A 17,280-nucleotide genomic window follows, 5' to 3' on the forward strand; every position below is an offset into this window, starting at 1 on the left:
ACCTCAGTTGTACCTCTACTCTTTCTATGCTCCTACTACATGTCTATGCCACATTCTCAAGTCGTGTCGTTCACAGAAAACCGTAAACGCTCTCTACTACTTTTTTATTGAATGCTGTATGCCATACATTAACAGCCTTCACTCTGTGCTCCCTGGCTACCAGTGTAAGGTAAATCCAACAGGGGAATGCCATTGGGCATACTGTGCCTTGTTAAAAGCCTTCCAATGGGATGATGCCTCGGGCCCTTTTCTGCCTCTCAGCAACACAGCCTAGTAGACATTCAAGTCATTTCTCATTTACAATAAAACATTCCACATCTCAACCAAGGCCACTGGATAATGTGGTTGAGATGCAGGGAAACATAGTGATATCACCAGGCGAAGTTGGGTTGAATGAATATGTGGTAAGATGGATGACAGACAGACCACACTGGAATATAATTTTACAGACAGATGGAGTGGGGTTAAAACAGAATGGGATCACGACACTGAGCACAATATCGTGGCAAAAGGTCAAACATATAGGTAGCCAGTGATGTGTGAATTATATATACAGAGAGGGACAAAAACCAAATATCCAACAGACAAATGTACAAAGAAAGAATCCAATCTTGCCAGACAGACAGATAGTCAGTCAATTCCTCGTTTCTCTTACCATTGGAGCAGCCCTTGAAACGGGCCCCTCTGACTGGTGCCCTCTGCAAGTCGGCCTTGACACGAGCCTTCAGGCCCACGTTCTCCTTCTGCATGGCGTTAAGAGCATCACTCACTGAGTTCACTACCTTAACCATGTTGATCTGGCTGTCTGACAGCAGCTGCAACACACACACACACACACACACACACACAGGGGAGAGAAACATATGTAGTTATATAGATAAATATAAATATATATACATTTATTAACAATGCAATTATACCAATCCTGTGCAAAGCTGTATATACTTGATATTATGGAAAAGCAGGAGGTGGTCCTGTAGACAATTTAAAGAGGAAACATATTTGCATTGGTACAAGTACAGATATAAAGAAGTCTCCAAAATGAACTAGGGAAATACATAAGTTTCTTGTCATCTTCAATTGAATTTCTGACCAAGTAGCTGCTCAGGGCACATTTCTTGTCTCAAGCGATCAATGACTATACTTTTGAACAGAAAACTGACTGAAGTATTCACCAGTAAGCACAGGGGTGGCCAAATCAACCAGAACTAAAATCTTAAGGATTATGACTTTAAGATAGTCATAAAAGCAGTCTAAAAAATAATGTATGTCTGTTTAGTCTGTTTTCCTGTTTTATTTTGAAATGGTCTGTATCGGGTGTTTGTCGCATGTTTGTTTTGGTTTTGGTCTGCACGTCGGTCTGTTTTGTCCTTGTGCATGTCTGTCCTCTCTGGGTTTTGATACAGTTGGTTCTGGTGTTTGTCTTGTGTTTGTTTCTGGTTTCCGGTTTACTAAGATGGGGACTCGAGTTAGAGACTCGGAATCGAGTGCAACTTAAGTCGCACACACAGTTACTTCAGACTCGACTCGGACTCGAGACGTGGGGCTCGTGAACAATGTTTATTTTTTAGAACACGTCTGATGAGCTTGCCGTTATTCCCTCCCTCCGTTACCTATAACCTGCCTAAGTAACATCTGCTGCGCGCGGCCGCACGTGAGAGAGGACAACAAACACCGGCAGCTGCTGAGCCATTCATCATAAACTTTGGCTTTAAAACTTCATGCAACACGACCCAAACAAAGAAGCGCTGAACGCAAATATGTGGTGAGTGAACATGTTTAGCTCAGCATTGGCCATCTAACGTTAGCTTGCTTCTTGCTTCAGCTACGACCTACAAGAGGTTAACTCCGACTGTCGTTCGTTATGAAAAGATGTATGAACGTTTGTTTACTTGCCAAACTTGTGGTGGTTGGTTAACGTAATCATTTACGTCCCGCTGGCTGCCATCATGTTAATTATTGCCATTGGCAGGAAAGAGGTTACAGGTTTATTGTTGATCATGCAACGTTACAGTTTTATTTAGTTATAGCCTAACATTACACTGGTTTGAGAGTCTGCAGGGTGTGTTGACAGTAGTTTAAGCTGTCATTGATTGCATTGCACATTATGGTTGTGCTCTGTAAGTTAAAAACAGGTTACAGTTTATTGTTTTCAAAGTCTGGGGGATGTGTTGACTTATAGTAGTTTATAAGCTGTCCTTAACTGCATTGCACATTACATGGCTGTGCTCTGTAAGTTAAAAACAGGTTACGGCTGTATTGTTGACCATGTAACTTTACAGTATTATTTAGTTAACTTTACACTAGGTTTGAAACTCAACGGGGTTTGTTGACTTACAGTAGTTTATAAGCTGTTATTAATTGTAGACACATTGTACATTATGCTACATGGTTGTGCTCTGTAAGTTAAAAACAGACAGATTTATTGTTGATTATGTAATGTCACCGTTTTATTGACTTACAGTATTTAATTAGCTGTCATTAATTGCATTGCACATTACATGGTTGTGCTCTGTAAATGAAAAACAGGTTAACAGTATTCCTTATAGCTATGAAGTTTTATTAGTAACCTGGATTGAACGCAGCAGGTGATACAACATTCGTAATAACCACGAGAGACTTGAGACTTGACTTGGACTCTTGCTCAAAGACTTGAGACTTGACTTGGACTCTAGCTCAAAGACTTGAGACTTGACTTGGACTCTAGCTCAAAGACTTGTGAGCATCTCTGCCGGTTTACCTGTTTCCTGTTTTAGTTTGAAGTTTAGTCAGTTGTCTGTGTTTGTTATCCAGCTTGTGTCCTGTCTTCTTGATATTCCTGATTTGTCTCACCTTGTTGTTCCCTCCCTCCTCGTTAGCCTTGTGTATATAATGCCTGTTCAGTCTGCTGGATCGATATTGCGTTTTTCGTGTGCTGTCTTGTGCTTTGTCATGTGCCGCTTCATGCCTTGTGTGTCTTCCACATTGAGTGTGTCTGCCTCTCGCCCTACCTGCTGTTAGTACTCCTTAGTCAGTGGATACTGTCTCACCTCAGTCAGCGTAGTTTGGATTTTAGTTTTGTCACCTGTTTTTTGGATATTTGCTTTGTTTGGACAATTAATTTCCTTTGGATTTATCTGGACTCTGCCACTGTTTTAGTGAGTATGCTTTTCGTTAAATAAAGTATCAGAACTCATCCTGCCTGTGCATTTAGGCCCTATTCCTGTCTGCACTCAGCATAACCCTGACAGTTACATCACACTGGCATGGCCATGCACCTACAAAAAGGAAAAATAATAATAAAATTCTTTATAATGTAAAAAAAATTACCAAATTAACTTGGTAAATTTCAGAATTTCCATGTTTGCATAAAGTATGTCTTCTGAATTTCATTCCATGTTAATAGCTTGTGGATGGAGTACTTTTCCACAGCAGACTCAGATGTCAGAAGATTGCCAGCAAAGACACAGACGTCTCAATGTTATGACCATGTAACAACAATGAGACTTTGAAAAAATAAGTTGAGGGAAGAAAAAGTAAAAAAACAAACAAAGGCTGTCTTGAAGGCGGTTAAGTTTAACTAAAATAGTTTGGTAATCTTTGGAAAATGGAACTAATTTATATCAAACTAAATTTGTAGTTAATGGGTTAAAAATGCAGTATATAACCACAGTGGAGTGTAGTCCTTTAGGGACTTTTAGAAACACACCAAAAAGACTGCCCTATGTAGCAAAGACACACATACAGCCCTGTGGGAAGGATGGTGATGAATGCGTGTGCTTGTACTAGCAGAGAGCAGGGTAACCTCTCTGATCTGCTGTGGTCACTTTCTTACCTGCAGCCCTTTATGTGCTGTTCATTGCAGAAAGGTCATTTTCACAAATTGCCCTGGTTAGCCAACACCTATACATGCGCCAGGTGTTGGGCCCAATCTGTATACAAACTATGAAATATTTTGCTCTTCCTTTTGCTCTCACATACCCACAATGTTGCTCACTGCCTTTCTTTCATCTTTCTCCACCCTATCTCCTCCACATACACACGAACAAACACACCCAAAGACCTGCAGTGCTCAAAGTCATATATAAGGGGTTCAGAGTCTTCTATCAAAGGTATGTCTGGGCAGCTATATTCAGGTGTTAAAACTGCATTAGACAGAAACCCCAGTGGTCTTTCCCCGGCCTCAGTAACTATGCAACACACCTCTGAGGCACAGCAAGCTGCACTGCAATCATATTACATGGTCACTGGGGCTTTATCCCACACACACAGGCATAAACAACAACACATTTATGTACATGGCCACATATAAGTACAAAGAAAACCACACGCATGCATACACTCCAAAAATGGCCCATTGTGCTTAGCAACTAGTCGGGATAAAGCAAAGAAAACTGGGTTTTCTGCTTTCAGTGTATAATTATTTGAGGAGACAGTTTGTGGAGGGGTATGGCAAATTTGTTGCTTTTTTACAGAAGACTTTAAGGTTTTATTGCAGCTAAGTATCCATTCTTCTTTGCAAATTTGACATTATGTTTATTATACTATACATTGTGTGTTTGTTTGTTTGTTTGTTTGTATGTGTGTTCAAAGGGAGAGATAAAAGCAGAGGAGTGTCTGTAGTCTTAATTCTAAGCCTTGACTGACACATCAATTAAATCACAACATAATTAGCCCTCATTAGACAGACTTTCAGTTGGCTCACAAAAATCACTCCACACCACTTAACACAAGGAGCCTTGCTTTTGTGAGTCAAGCTTTTTTTCTGTGGCACACTCATGAAAGGGGATGGATTGAAAGAGTTTTCTTTCAAATCTCAACAAGTAGTATTGCAGTATTGTTTTGGTTGTTAGTGTAATTTAAATCCAGTTTCATTCTGTTATCTGATGTGTCTTGAATTATTGTTTAAAAACACTCAAGAAAGGTGTGCTTTGTTGTCCTTGTCGTATGCTCGATAAGGTAGAGACATGTTCCCTGTGGGTTAAAGACACAGAGCAGACAGGATTTGCAAGGAAGGAACTGGCAAGTTAAAAAAAAGTAAGAAGTCAAGAACTCACCCTCTCTTTCCTCTTGACTCGCAAGTTGCCAATAATTTAGACCCTCAAGCACATTTGTACTATTCCATGACTTCACTTTTAAATCCAAGTAACCAATAGGTTTGCTATGTAATGAGAAAAACTTCAAACTTCTGTACTTTGCTTGACCCATACACATCAGTGCTTTGAGAGGACTGGCTAACATACACTATAATAACGCTATAAATACACTATTATAACTGATTTATTGTTTGTCATTTTCAAGAAAAAATCTCTTGTTCTTGTTTCTCCAGTGCGAGGATTTACTGTTTGCTGTCTTTGGGTTTTGGACTGTTGGTTGGACAAAACAACCAAACACATCGTTTTGGGGTCTGAGAAATAGTGATGGGCATTTTTTTTCAACTATTTGTAGACATTTCATAGACTAAATGGTTTATCAAGATAATAGCCAGCAGATGAATCGATAATGAAAATATTATATGTTAGATAATAACAGTCCAGTTGTACTTAAATTGACTAGAAATAAATACTTGACTTAACTTACTTTATGACAGTGTCACATAGATGTAAGTCCAACCGCTACCTTACTGTATCCCTCTGATTAAATAGTCAGAGATCGACATGTAAGAGGCCACTGAAGCAAAGAAACAATGAATAAAAGATTACCCCATTGATGGACAGAACCTTCACATATAAATGGAATGTTTTCATGGCAAATCTGATTCATATCTTACAGAGAGCCTCTAATCTTTGATCAGGCTTTTGATTGATATGTGGGTTAGTGTAGGAGTGGTTGGCAAAGAGTCCAGCTGTGCAATTAAATCATTATTAATAAAATAAAGTCGAATGGCTATTTAATATTTCTGTCCATATGTCTCAGTTCAGCAATAATCCCTCATCAGTATTTACTGTGTTCTATTTTTATCTCTCAATTTGCTGACACATTTTAAATTGTTTCTGTAATTAGAAGACAGCATGTTTTGGCTTTTAAATAACTTTGTACCCAGGACAAGCCCATGGTATAGGTAACATGTGCGGTTGCCTAGGGTACAAAATGTCTTCATCCCTAACTCTTCTTCCTCATTCTCTCATCCCTCAACCCATGTGGACACTTATATCCATTCCTCCTTAATCTCAGCCGTCCTCCATCCATAATATACAATAAAATATTCCATATCCATATCTTTTTGGCATGGTCTTTGTTGAATTAGGTTTCCAAATTGTATGTGACATTGATCATTATCAACTCTTATTGAGGTTATGACGTTATTTGAAACACATCTGAAATGCTGCAACAAGCACTCAGTGAATTTTCGTTTTTGAAGTCCTCAGAAGACTTTGTGTCGACCTGAATAAACGTCTTAAGGCAATATGGATTTCTATTCTACAGCAGCAGAGGTTCAACCCTATATGCTTAGCAGAGGTCGTGGGTGTCACTTGTCCAAAACATTAACATTCCACAGGCACATCATTCAGTTTAAACTGTGACCTGGGGTTCAAAGAAACCTGCATATAGTCTTATTGCTGAATGTCAAGTCAAGTGAGCTGAATATGTGAACTATATTTATGTCACCTGGACTTCTGCTATGGAGAATATAACCCCTTCTCAATTTTCTTGATAATAAAGGGATGTATGAGTGCATGAAACTTCCATGCTTACCCCAGCTTGTGGGAATTATACATTGTTGCACACATTGCCTATGCACAGGGCTGCCACTGCTAGGCAGAGCTAAAAAAACAACAACAAACATTTAATGTAATTCAGACCACTGACAGAAGTTTGCACCTGTTATCGTGAGGAAGATCAATGAAGACAGCAACCTGAGAGTCATCGAAGAGACTTCATAACATTTGAAAGTTCACACCACAGTAACGTATGGGTGTTAGGTTGGAAGTAGGGCTGGGCGATATGGACCAAAAAGTCATATCCCGGTACTGTTGGGCAGAACTCCGGTAAAAAATATACCTGTATTTTTTGCTAAGTTGGCTGTGGGGAGGGTCGGTTTTAGGGGCCTGTTATTACTATTTGTAGGAGCTTATTTAACTGTCAGTCACTTATTCAATCTGCCTCCTTCAGTTCTCTTCACACTAGACCTAATGTACCTCTGCTGCAAACATGTCAGTGTGTCCCGAAAATCGACGAAAAAAAACATTAACTCAGCATCAAACTATATTGCTATAAATGATATTGTCTAATTTTATATCTCTTTTGAAATTACATCGGAATACCGATATACCGCCCAGCCCTTGCTGGAAGTTCATCAGATTTTGTGTTGAAAATGTTTACATAAACTGTGATCCTGACTGAGTTCATGCTCCTTTTTGTAAATACAGCAACATAGTCCTGTTACTGTCAACAAATATGTTTTTGCTTGATTAATCATTTATAGGTGATAGTAACGGGATGACTGTGTATTTGTGTGTGTGTGTGGTAATTCCTTTATTGGAATGTTTTTAGAGAGTTGCTTTTATTTAACACAACTACTTTTTTTTTTTTTATCACTTAAATTTTATTGAGTCTTTAACAGAAGCAAAGAACAACACAGTGCATCAAAGAAACATTGTTGCCAGGCAGCATTGTAACATGACCTCATTTTCAAATTATTGACATTTGACATTTGAGGGGGGTTCGTACAGCAATACATAATTTGTATTCATATGTCCATGCTTGGTAAAGTAAAAAACAGCGAAAGGAAAGTAAAACCATCTTTCAAAAGTACCGGGCAACTTATCGGGAAAATTATCGTCAACCACACCCCTCATCTACACAGATATCTTCTCCATTTTGACCACCTTGCAATGTATAAATCATTCCTCAATCTCAGTAATAAAGTCAGCCTTTCCATCTCATGGATCTCTTTGATGATTTCGAGCCAGTTCTCTATTGTGGGTGGATCTGTTTGTAACCACTTCCGAGTTATTGCTTTTTTAGCTGCAACAGACATTATCTTCAGGAGATACCTGTCATTTCCTGTCATTTCTTCTGGTAGATCACCCAAATAAAGTGTCATACATGTAAAAGGAATCTCTCCTCCAAGAATATTCGGCATGATTTTGAAAATACAACCCCAAAATAATCGTATTTTTGGGCAGTTCCAAAAGATGTGGTGGTGGTTAGCGTAATCTTCCCCACATTTTCTCCAACAGTTATGGTCTGCAGATGTTAGATATGTCTTCATTTTAGGGGTAGTGAAAAAACGGACAAGATTCTTCCTACAGAATTCACGCCAATACATAGAGCAAGAGGTAGAGAAAGAAGTCTCACACATGTTTTCCCATTGCTGATCGGATATTTTCTCTTTTAGTTCTTTCTCCCATCTCTCCTTAATATAGGATGTAGAAGTTCTTCGACCCTTTGCAATTCCCTGGTAAAGTTTATAAACCACTGATTTAGGACAACCCATGTATGCCTGCATTGTTAGTTGTATTATTTCATTGGATTCTATGACTGTATCTTTTTTCAAAACTTCTTTTAAAGAATATTGCCGTAGTTGTAAATAACTGAAAATATCATGTTTTTCCAATTTGAATTTTTCCTTTAGTGTCTGGAAGCTTTGTAGTGTGTTCTTCTTCATTATGGACAATAAGCAGTAATACCTTTTTTCGACCAGTACTGAAATCTAGAATCTATACTGTTTGGTTTAAACCCTGTATCATATGCTACCCATCTAAGTTTTTTTTATCTGGGGGCCACAAATTTAATTGCTTTACCACATCAAACCAGGTATGCAAGTTGAGTGAGACAAAGGGACTCAAGTGGTCCTGATAAGCCGTTGCTAGTTTATGATCTCCAATCATTGCCTGTATTGGGATGTTTTCACATTCTCTTTCCATCTCCTTCCATTTGACCTCATATCCACTGTCACACAAGAGAACTATAGTTTTTAATTGGGCCGAAAGGTAGTAGTCTTTAAGATTAGGGAGAGACATACCACCCCCCTCCTTACTGGTAGTTAAAGTGCTATATCTAATTCTTGGCTTCTTTCCGTTCCAAATAAACACAACTACTTTTTAAATGTAAGTTACTTTTCTGACAACATTTAATCTGGCTCATGTCATGCTCCAGTGAAATTACACTTGCCTTAATGCTGGGAAAAATATCATGCTATCTGGTTCAGTCTGTAAAGGTTTTATCTAGATATCATTGGCTATGTTGTTGCCATTTGCATCCGTGAATCTGAGGAGATCAAGCCATGCAGAGCCCCCAAGGGTTCAGTTCTCCTATATTCAAAGGTAACTGGAGGAGGAGTAGGGAAGACGCTGACACAGCGGGACGCACTGGGCAAATAATAACCTGTTCAAAACAATGCAGTGACAGGTTTACAGTGATAAGAAATGTGATTTGTCATGATGGCAGAAAATGGGGAAATATCAAATATTCACTCTACAGTGTTGATGTAAACTGATTAGATGTTTGAATTGTTGTGTATTTTGTACAGAGAAACAAACCGACAAAAGATGGAAATGGGAAAACAGACTAATACTGCGAGAATCGTATGAGAGTTTTGACAAACACATCACTCTGAAACCTAACCATCAGTTAAATGTATTATTATATTCCTATATTTCACTAGACTTTCCCATCAGTGCAATTTATTTGAATGCAAATGTGTGTGCTTTAGTGCACCTTTCCATTTGAGGCTGCAAACAGTCCCTGTGAAAAATGAATCTCGGTCTGTCAAATCTAAACACACTGGTCCTAAACCCTCTGCAATCAGATTCTCCTGCTTATCCCCCCAGGGTCATGTGGATAGGTTTATCTCTATATAGCAGGGCGAAACAGTTCTTCGGGGGGCTGTGGTGCACACTGAGACATTACTAACACTGGCACAGTCAGCTCTGTGTCATCGTATAAATCAGAAGTCCTGGCCACAGGTGGCCCATAGATCACACAGTCACACCATGGTGTCAGGCAGAAACAGCGGATGTGCACACCACATGCCTTGCCTCCAAAGAGGAAATCAATCACCTGGAGTGTCTGGGTTGCCAGCACCACCTCCACTTAGCCTCAGTGCCCACTGCACTATGCCACCTACACCACATTAACAGCAGTGAAGGGAGAGACCCTCTTTCTGCATCCATTGTGCTACCAATGAGCACCCATGGTTTCTTATCCCATGGAGGCAGAGCAGACCAATTCAGTGAGTTTGAGTGATAATAAACAATGTTGAACCCTGGCTTAAAAAAAGGATTGGCAGAAGTGGAATGCCTTCAGTTGTTTGAGCTGTATTGTTGGCAGCTATGAATCTCTTTACTGCAGAATAGAGACACTGAGCCTAATGGGCCAAAATTAAAATAGCATATAGTGTGAAAATTTTCCATGCACATTTAGGAAATATATCATCAATAAATCAATGTGCACATTGCAAAACTAAAGGGGGTCTAATTATGTTTCCATCCAATGTGGAGTCTTACACATCTAGGAAAACGTGTTTTGTTGTTCCATTTTATCTCATGGAATTAATGTGCATATTGCTGTTTCTTAAATCATGATGGGCATTTGTTCCCCTTGTGACCTCATCTTCAAAATCACGCTAATCTAGCCCTTACTGGTTTGTACAGTTTAAAGAGAAATGAACATGGTTGAGTCGGCATCCAGTGAATGATGCTGTTGTGATTTTGCACTAAATAAGACTAACCAACAAAAAACCCTCAAGTCCAATGAGCTGTCACACATCTTAAGGTGGTTTCACAATCAATACATATTGATAGGTGTTTCATAATACACTCTGTGCAGACATAAAGACATGACTTTGGGTCTGGCACACCCGATTCAGTTCATCTGTTTTTCCTGCACAACCAATTCTCCTTGCGCTCACTCATAAAAACCCCGTGGGCATGTTTTTCCTCACAAAATATCCACTTATGCTGAAAGTGTATGCGTTGATGTATGGATGGGACAAAAATAAGAGACAATGCATACCCATCTTCCATATGATTTACAGCGCATGGGTTTTCAAACACATTTTTAATTACACTAGGAATTGGATATTACGTCTATAAATGTATTTAATATTTCCTTTTTTGTATATATCAGGACATGGAACAATGTTCAAATAGAGTTTTATAGTGCTTAACTACTGCAGAAATGAGCCGTGTTAGGCAGTTGTATTTTCTTAATAATGATTATATGATACAATTACATGCTACAACATGTTATTAAATTATTTGTTCATTATTTTGGCAGTCTTAGCAACTGTTGAGATATATAAAATAATTTGTAAGGGAATATTAAGCTGGAATTTCTTCATCAACTTCTTTCTTGGGTTATGTTATGCCTCATTCCACTCTGACTTGCATGTAGTATTCTCATTGACCTTACCATAACTTTGCTTGTCCACTGTGTCTCTGGTATTTGTACTGATTGTGTGTGTGCTTGTGTGTACATGTCTCACCTGTATGAGGCGTCCCTGCTCTGTTTGCAGTGTGTTAAGGTCTTGCCCAAGGCTGCCCTGCCCCCTGCGTAAGGATTCATAGTCCATTTTCAGCTGCCCCGCATGGGCTGACAGCTTGGCCACCTCTTCAGCCAGACTGACGAGAAGAGCCCGATCCTGGCCTTTCACTGACTTCAGGTCAGAGTCGTGGTCGGTTAGTGAGTGGAGCAGTGATGTCTGCACACCCTCCAGGCGCAAAAAGTTACTGTTGTAGTCAGGACAGTTAGGGTCGATGAAGATATTGATACGAGATCCATCCCCTCTCTCAACAGTGACCAGAGCATTGGCTTCATCCTGATTGGTGGAAATGTGGGGTAGGCCATCGGACATGGGTGGGGCCTGGTAGTGGTTCATAAAAAGGATGGTGCCAGTTACAGTGACAGCCAGCAATACAGCCACGAAAAGCAGGATAGTGCAAAGCAAGTAGCTGCAGCTCATCCTCTGTAAGTAGAAAGAAAGAAGGGAAGGAATAAGGGAGGGGGGAATAAGAAAGGACGAAAGGAAGAGAAGAAGTAGCTGTTAGGATCACAGTTGCTAGAACACCAAAAATTACAGCATAACACCTGCCTTATTCAAAAACAAATTACTTTCATCCATCACTGGGGATATTTTGAATGCCAGATGCTCAGTACTCAGCGATATAACCATATTCCCATCTGTCAAAATGTAGTTTTGAATGATTTATGTAGCAACATAATGTAGATTCCCGCAGTCTTCTTTAAAAAAAAAAAAATCGAAAGTCCGAACACCCAGTATGTCATTAGAGTAGTGTTGGTGCAGTAGAGAGATGATGCTAGCCTGAGACACTTCAGGGCAAAACATGGTCAAGGCAAAGATGTTCTATCTTTCCACAATGGAAACCATGAAGAGAAGTAAAACAAAAGTCAGACTCAGAGAGCCAATAGAATGTACATGTACAGCAGAGAGTCAGACCTCTACCAGTAACGTAGTCTCCATTAACTGGACTATAAAAGGCCTGTATGATGGCCCTTTATGATCCAGGTAAATTTTTCCACTCAGGTCAAGATAACTAGCAATGGATCAGAGAAAGCAATATGGCCCACCTATGCATATTTAACAATGCCTAGCTCCCCATATCGTCCTCCAAATGAATCAGCAACTGATCTCTTACTGATTTTAATTTTCTACACAGGCGGATGTTTTCTCTCTGAGAATATGTGGGCAGGTGTGTGTGTGTGTGTGTTTGTTTTCTGTATGTGAAAGTGTGAGTGACTGCAAGCTCATTAATATGTGAATTGGAAAAGTGAGGCACACTAATAGACAGCTAATCGTCCGCTTTAAGAGAGAGGTTTATGGTTTCTTTAATGTGAAGAAAATCAATTGTGTCGTCCAGAAAAAACTCCTATTTATGTGTTTACCCACAGTCTTTGGGTAGAAGAAATAAAAAAAAGTTGTAATTCCCCCCGACAACTTGGCCATGTGGGGACAGAAATGTGGGCTCTGTGGACAACAAGTGTGCACGGGATACACTATATGGAAACCTTGTTATTAGCCAATAAAGTGTTGGTCTGTTCACACATAAATGGTCCTATTTTAAGTCTGAGGATGATTTCTAATATGGACCTCAGTTGTACCCCTCCTTGGTCCAATTATGGGCCCAAGTAAATGCACACAAATGCACACATGGTGAACAAAAAAGTAAATGAATCTGGACGATTGCATTTAAAAAAGCTTAAAATGTTTGTATGGGTAATATCTGAGAAGATGAGCTTTTTCACCAGTCTAAACAAAGCCCCACGAATACATCACTCATTTATTTTTGAGAGGGTGATTGGAAAATTACTACTTTCGTCACATGTTTCTGCTTTGTTGATTTTTCCTCCTGAAATATAAAAAGCCCTTTGGCTTGGATCTGCTGAGTACATTGATTAAATTAATGCAGTATTGTTTTTTCTGCAGGAGCCAACTTTAATGTGGCCAATGTTTTCTGGACACCGCTGGCATGTATGGAAGCACTGTCACTGCAAACTGCCTCTAGGCTCTATTTGTCCAAATGGGTTGGAAGATGTGTACAAATGTATGCACACACACACACACACACACACACACACACACACACACACACACACAATTTATACATAAATACACAAACGTACTGCATGCAGATGCTAGATGAAAAACATGCACTAATGCCACATCCATTTTTGATGCATATACACACGCACATACATTTCCCCATAGTCCTCTCTGCCAAACACTTGCAACAGACAGGCAAGCACATGCACATATTACACATGAAAGAAATGGAGCATTGCTTTGTCACCATCTCCCCACTTCTTCCTGTTTTTACACCCAAATACATCATCACAGAAAAGAGCTCCAGGGAGTATTGCCTCACGTAACACTTTTTGTCTCTTTGCTCTAACTCAACATGTAGACCCTGCCTGCACTATAAAATCTCTCTTTGCATGTCAAACTGTGTTTTTAGTTTTGTTTGACATTTGTGTGTTTGAGTGCAGGTGCAGCTGAGTGATTGTGACTGTGTGACTGGGCTTGGTTGTGCATGTGTGTGTGTATGTGTGGCAGGGTGTCTGTATTGTACACAATGTATACGGCCTAATGGTGTGAAATGGCAGCAATGTAACATTAGCACAGTTTCACTGAGCTCTATCGCCAGCGGGCCAGGACATCAGTGGAAGCCATCATTGGCACCGCACTAAATATTCATTGCTAGCATACTGACTGTTAAATTAACATGGAAAAGATATATGGTGGCCCCCCTTTTGCTGACATGGAGATGCACGCAGAACTTGGAGACATCTACACACTCAAAGATTCCCATACAGGAGCAGTGCATTTTTGTAATGAAAATTTTCACAGATATACCATACCATGTTCTCAGATGTTAATCTTTTAAGACACAAGGTTTAAAACAGTTTCTGATAGTTTAAGATATCTTGCACTGACAATTCAGCCTGAAGGTAAGTGATGTCAGTTCAGGCAGCACATTGATTGTGGCACCTGGGTGGCACACGGGAAAAAGCATGTGGCTAAAAAATTATTATTAAACTATTTCTAAAATCTTATTGAATTATTCCTGTTGTTTACAGTAACATTTTGGTCACTTGGGTACGTGTGAAGGTAAAAATGCTAGGGGTACAAAAATTGACAATTTCAAGAAATGTTACAATAATCGAACATAGCGTTAGTTCATGCAGGCAACAAAGTCAAGCTCAGCTCACAATCACAGCACATCAGCTGATAGCTGCCCATGTCAAAGTCAGCCCACATCAGCTAACAGCTCAGCTGATTTCCCTCTAAGCATTCATTGGCAAAAACATACAAGGCACCTTATTTAAGCTGTTATAGTCTGCCTACCCTTGCTGCTTTCTCTGCATGCCGCTAGTAACCCACCACCATCCCAGCTCCTCCTTCCAGACTATTCCTGACCAATCAATGTCATTTCTGTTGTTGTTGATGCTGCTCTTTTCTGTACCCTTGGGCGGTTTTTGCTGCTGCTCTCTCTGCCTGGGGCTTTCTATGTGGTGGTTTCCATGGATGGGCGGGGAGGTGCTCTCCCTGCTTTATGGTTTTCCATGTAGGCACATGGATTGGCAGGGGGGTCTCAGAACAGAGCTATACTGCCAAACACAACTTCTGCAGAGCAAATAAAGTTCTTTGGTAAATCTGAAATGTAATTGTATGACGGAACTGGTCCAGCTTCAAGTTGGATACAATTCTACTTTTATAAGAGGTCAGACTGACAGAGAGTCAGAGAAACTGTACTGAATGAAGAAAAGGTCAGCATGACAATGAGAATGGGAGGTTTTGCTCCTGTTGCAGGCTGTTTATTTGATTGCCAAAAAGAATAAAACACAACAGCAGTCTGCTTCATGCACCAACACAATACATGACCTCTCAAGTCAGCTCAAGAGGTGTAGTGGGGTAATGATGCTGAGAAAGGGATGCAGACAACCTCTTAACACACTTGTTTTTGTAAATGAGTCTCTCGATCTCACAGTAGGATCCCAATCTGTAATTAGTGGCTGACTTTCAGATCCTCTCCTGTCTCTACAAATGCCACACTATGGGATTTGAGAGGACAACAGGGGAATTCTGATGGAGAGGCAGAGAATGAAAGAGAATTCCACTCCATGAAAATGATGTTGTCCTCCCACGCAGAAGTATTGGCAGACAGCTCTTGGACGAAAGGCTTTGTCTGCTCATTAGATAAGCAGGAAACCAGCAGGTGTCTTGGAAGCTCTCTCTCTCTCTCTCTCTCTCTCTCTCTCTCTCTCTATTCTCCTTCTCAAACACAAATATACATATGTATACTATACAGTTTATACACACACACACACACACACACACACACACAGACACACACACACATAATATTATGATTACAGCCTTGATGTATTCACAGGAAGAATTTCATGTTGATACTACCCAATTAACTTACATAGAAAGGAATGAACATCCTTAAATGCTGAATTAGCACACATATGCATAGCAACTCACAATATTAAAATGAGGGATTTTCAACCATTCCACTTCCATTTATTCACCTGCAGCTTAAATAACACTTTCACCTCAGTGTTCAATACAACGCTTCTTCCCAAATTCTGCCATGCAATCAAGCTCCTTTGCCTGGCACAGCCATGATCAGTACTCTCAGTTCAAAGAATCTGCAGGGCCTAATCCTTTCGAATTCTTGTGTGTTTGGGTACTTGAGCTGAGGTTGTGCCATCGCTGCTGCTCGGTGGCAAAATGTAATGTGTGCAATAATCTGCCGCACTGTCATCACCAAAGCATTGAAAAAGTGGATTGTGATTAAAATCGCTGTCAGTGACACCTAATCCCCTGCGCAGGTGAGCAAGTCACTATTCTATAGTGTGCCCCTGTTTTTGGTTGGTGGAATATATATACAAGAGGACATACAGTACAGTATATAAATTAAGTAATAAAAGGATTTCCATTAATCCACTTTACTTACTATCCTGTGCAAAGTTTGCTGGAACCTATACCGACCTATAATATATAGTTTAACTGTTCCAGGAAAATCTTATTCAAACTCTGATTTAGAGCAGAAACAGTTAAATAATTAATCAACTGGACAATCAACCAAAAACTTTTTTTTATTTTCAAGACATTATGGCAATATTCACTGATTTTTTTTGTTGTTGTCAAGGCTATTAAATTGAATATCTTCATCTTCAATATCTTCTGCCTTTGTGAAAACAAGATGAACATTTCATTTTATAGATTATTAAATTTATTGAGAAAAAATTATCGGCAGATTAATTGCCAATGAAATGTTAGTTGCAGCTCTAAAGGTTACTAATGGGGTATAATTTGATGAACAGTACGCTCTGTCAGAAGAAAAAGATATGTTCAAAATGATAATAATTTTTGTTTTAAATAAATTGTTAACAGTGTTTTAACATCATCACACATTTATTACAAAAAGAAACAAAAGCATGTGTTGGTGCCTGCATGCACGTGTATTTGCCTGCGTGTGCATGTATACGGTACATTGTGGTGACAGGGCCTTACCTTGGCCGGGGTCTCCCTGGCAGTTTCTGAGTCTGACCAGCGATGTTTGAGCTGGGAGGAGCTGGGCACACACTCACAGAACGTCTGCATGGGACAAACAGACAGGGCCACCAGTGTTGGCGTTTGTTCAAGTCACATGTGCAATCAAGCATGCAAGCACATGCGGACACACGCATGAACAAATACGCACAGAGAGACAAAACTTTGGATCTGTACTAAAACAACTGAAAAATTAAGTACTGGGCACAGCAAATTTTCTAAGCCAAACCCTCAAATCAAATTTAAAGTCACTGTTTTGAGATAAATGGTGCTGG

At 39.7% G+C, this 17,280-nt stretch overlaps 1 protein-coding gene across 1 annotated transcript; it reads right to left on the reverse strand.

Moving 5' to 3' along the window:
• Positions 1-655: 655 nt before the first annotated feature.
• LOC119883949 (fibrinogen C domain-containing protein 1-like) lies at positions 656-17,049 on the reverse strand (the record flags this gene model as incomplete). Its single annotated transcript, XM_038694431.1, has 3 exons — positions 16,967-17,049; positions 11,411-11,890; positions 656-815 (listed from the first exon to the last, which is right to left on the reverse strand). Coding segments are annotated over exons 2-3 (637 nt in total), but the record flags the coding sequence as incomplete, so codon positions are not given.
• Positions 17,050-17,280: the final 231 nt, after the last annotated feature.

Source organism: Micropterus salmoides, unplaced genomic scaffold (genome assembly GCF_014851395.1).
Source record: "Micropterus salmoides isolate LMB-PRFRI ecotype aquatic unplaced genomic scaffold, ASM1485139v1 Ms_hic_scaffold_3041, whole genome shotgun sequence".
NCBI classification, from domain to species: Eukaryota; Metazoa; Chordata; class Actinopteri; order Centrarchiformes; family Centrarchidae; genus Micropterus; species Micropterus salmoides.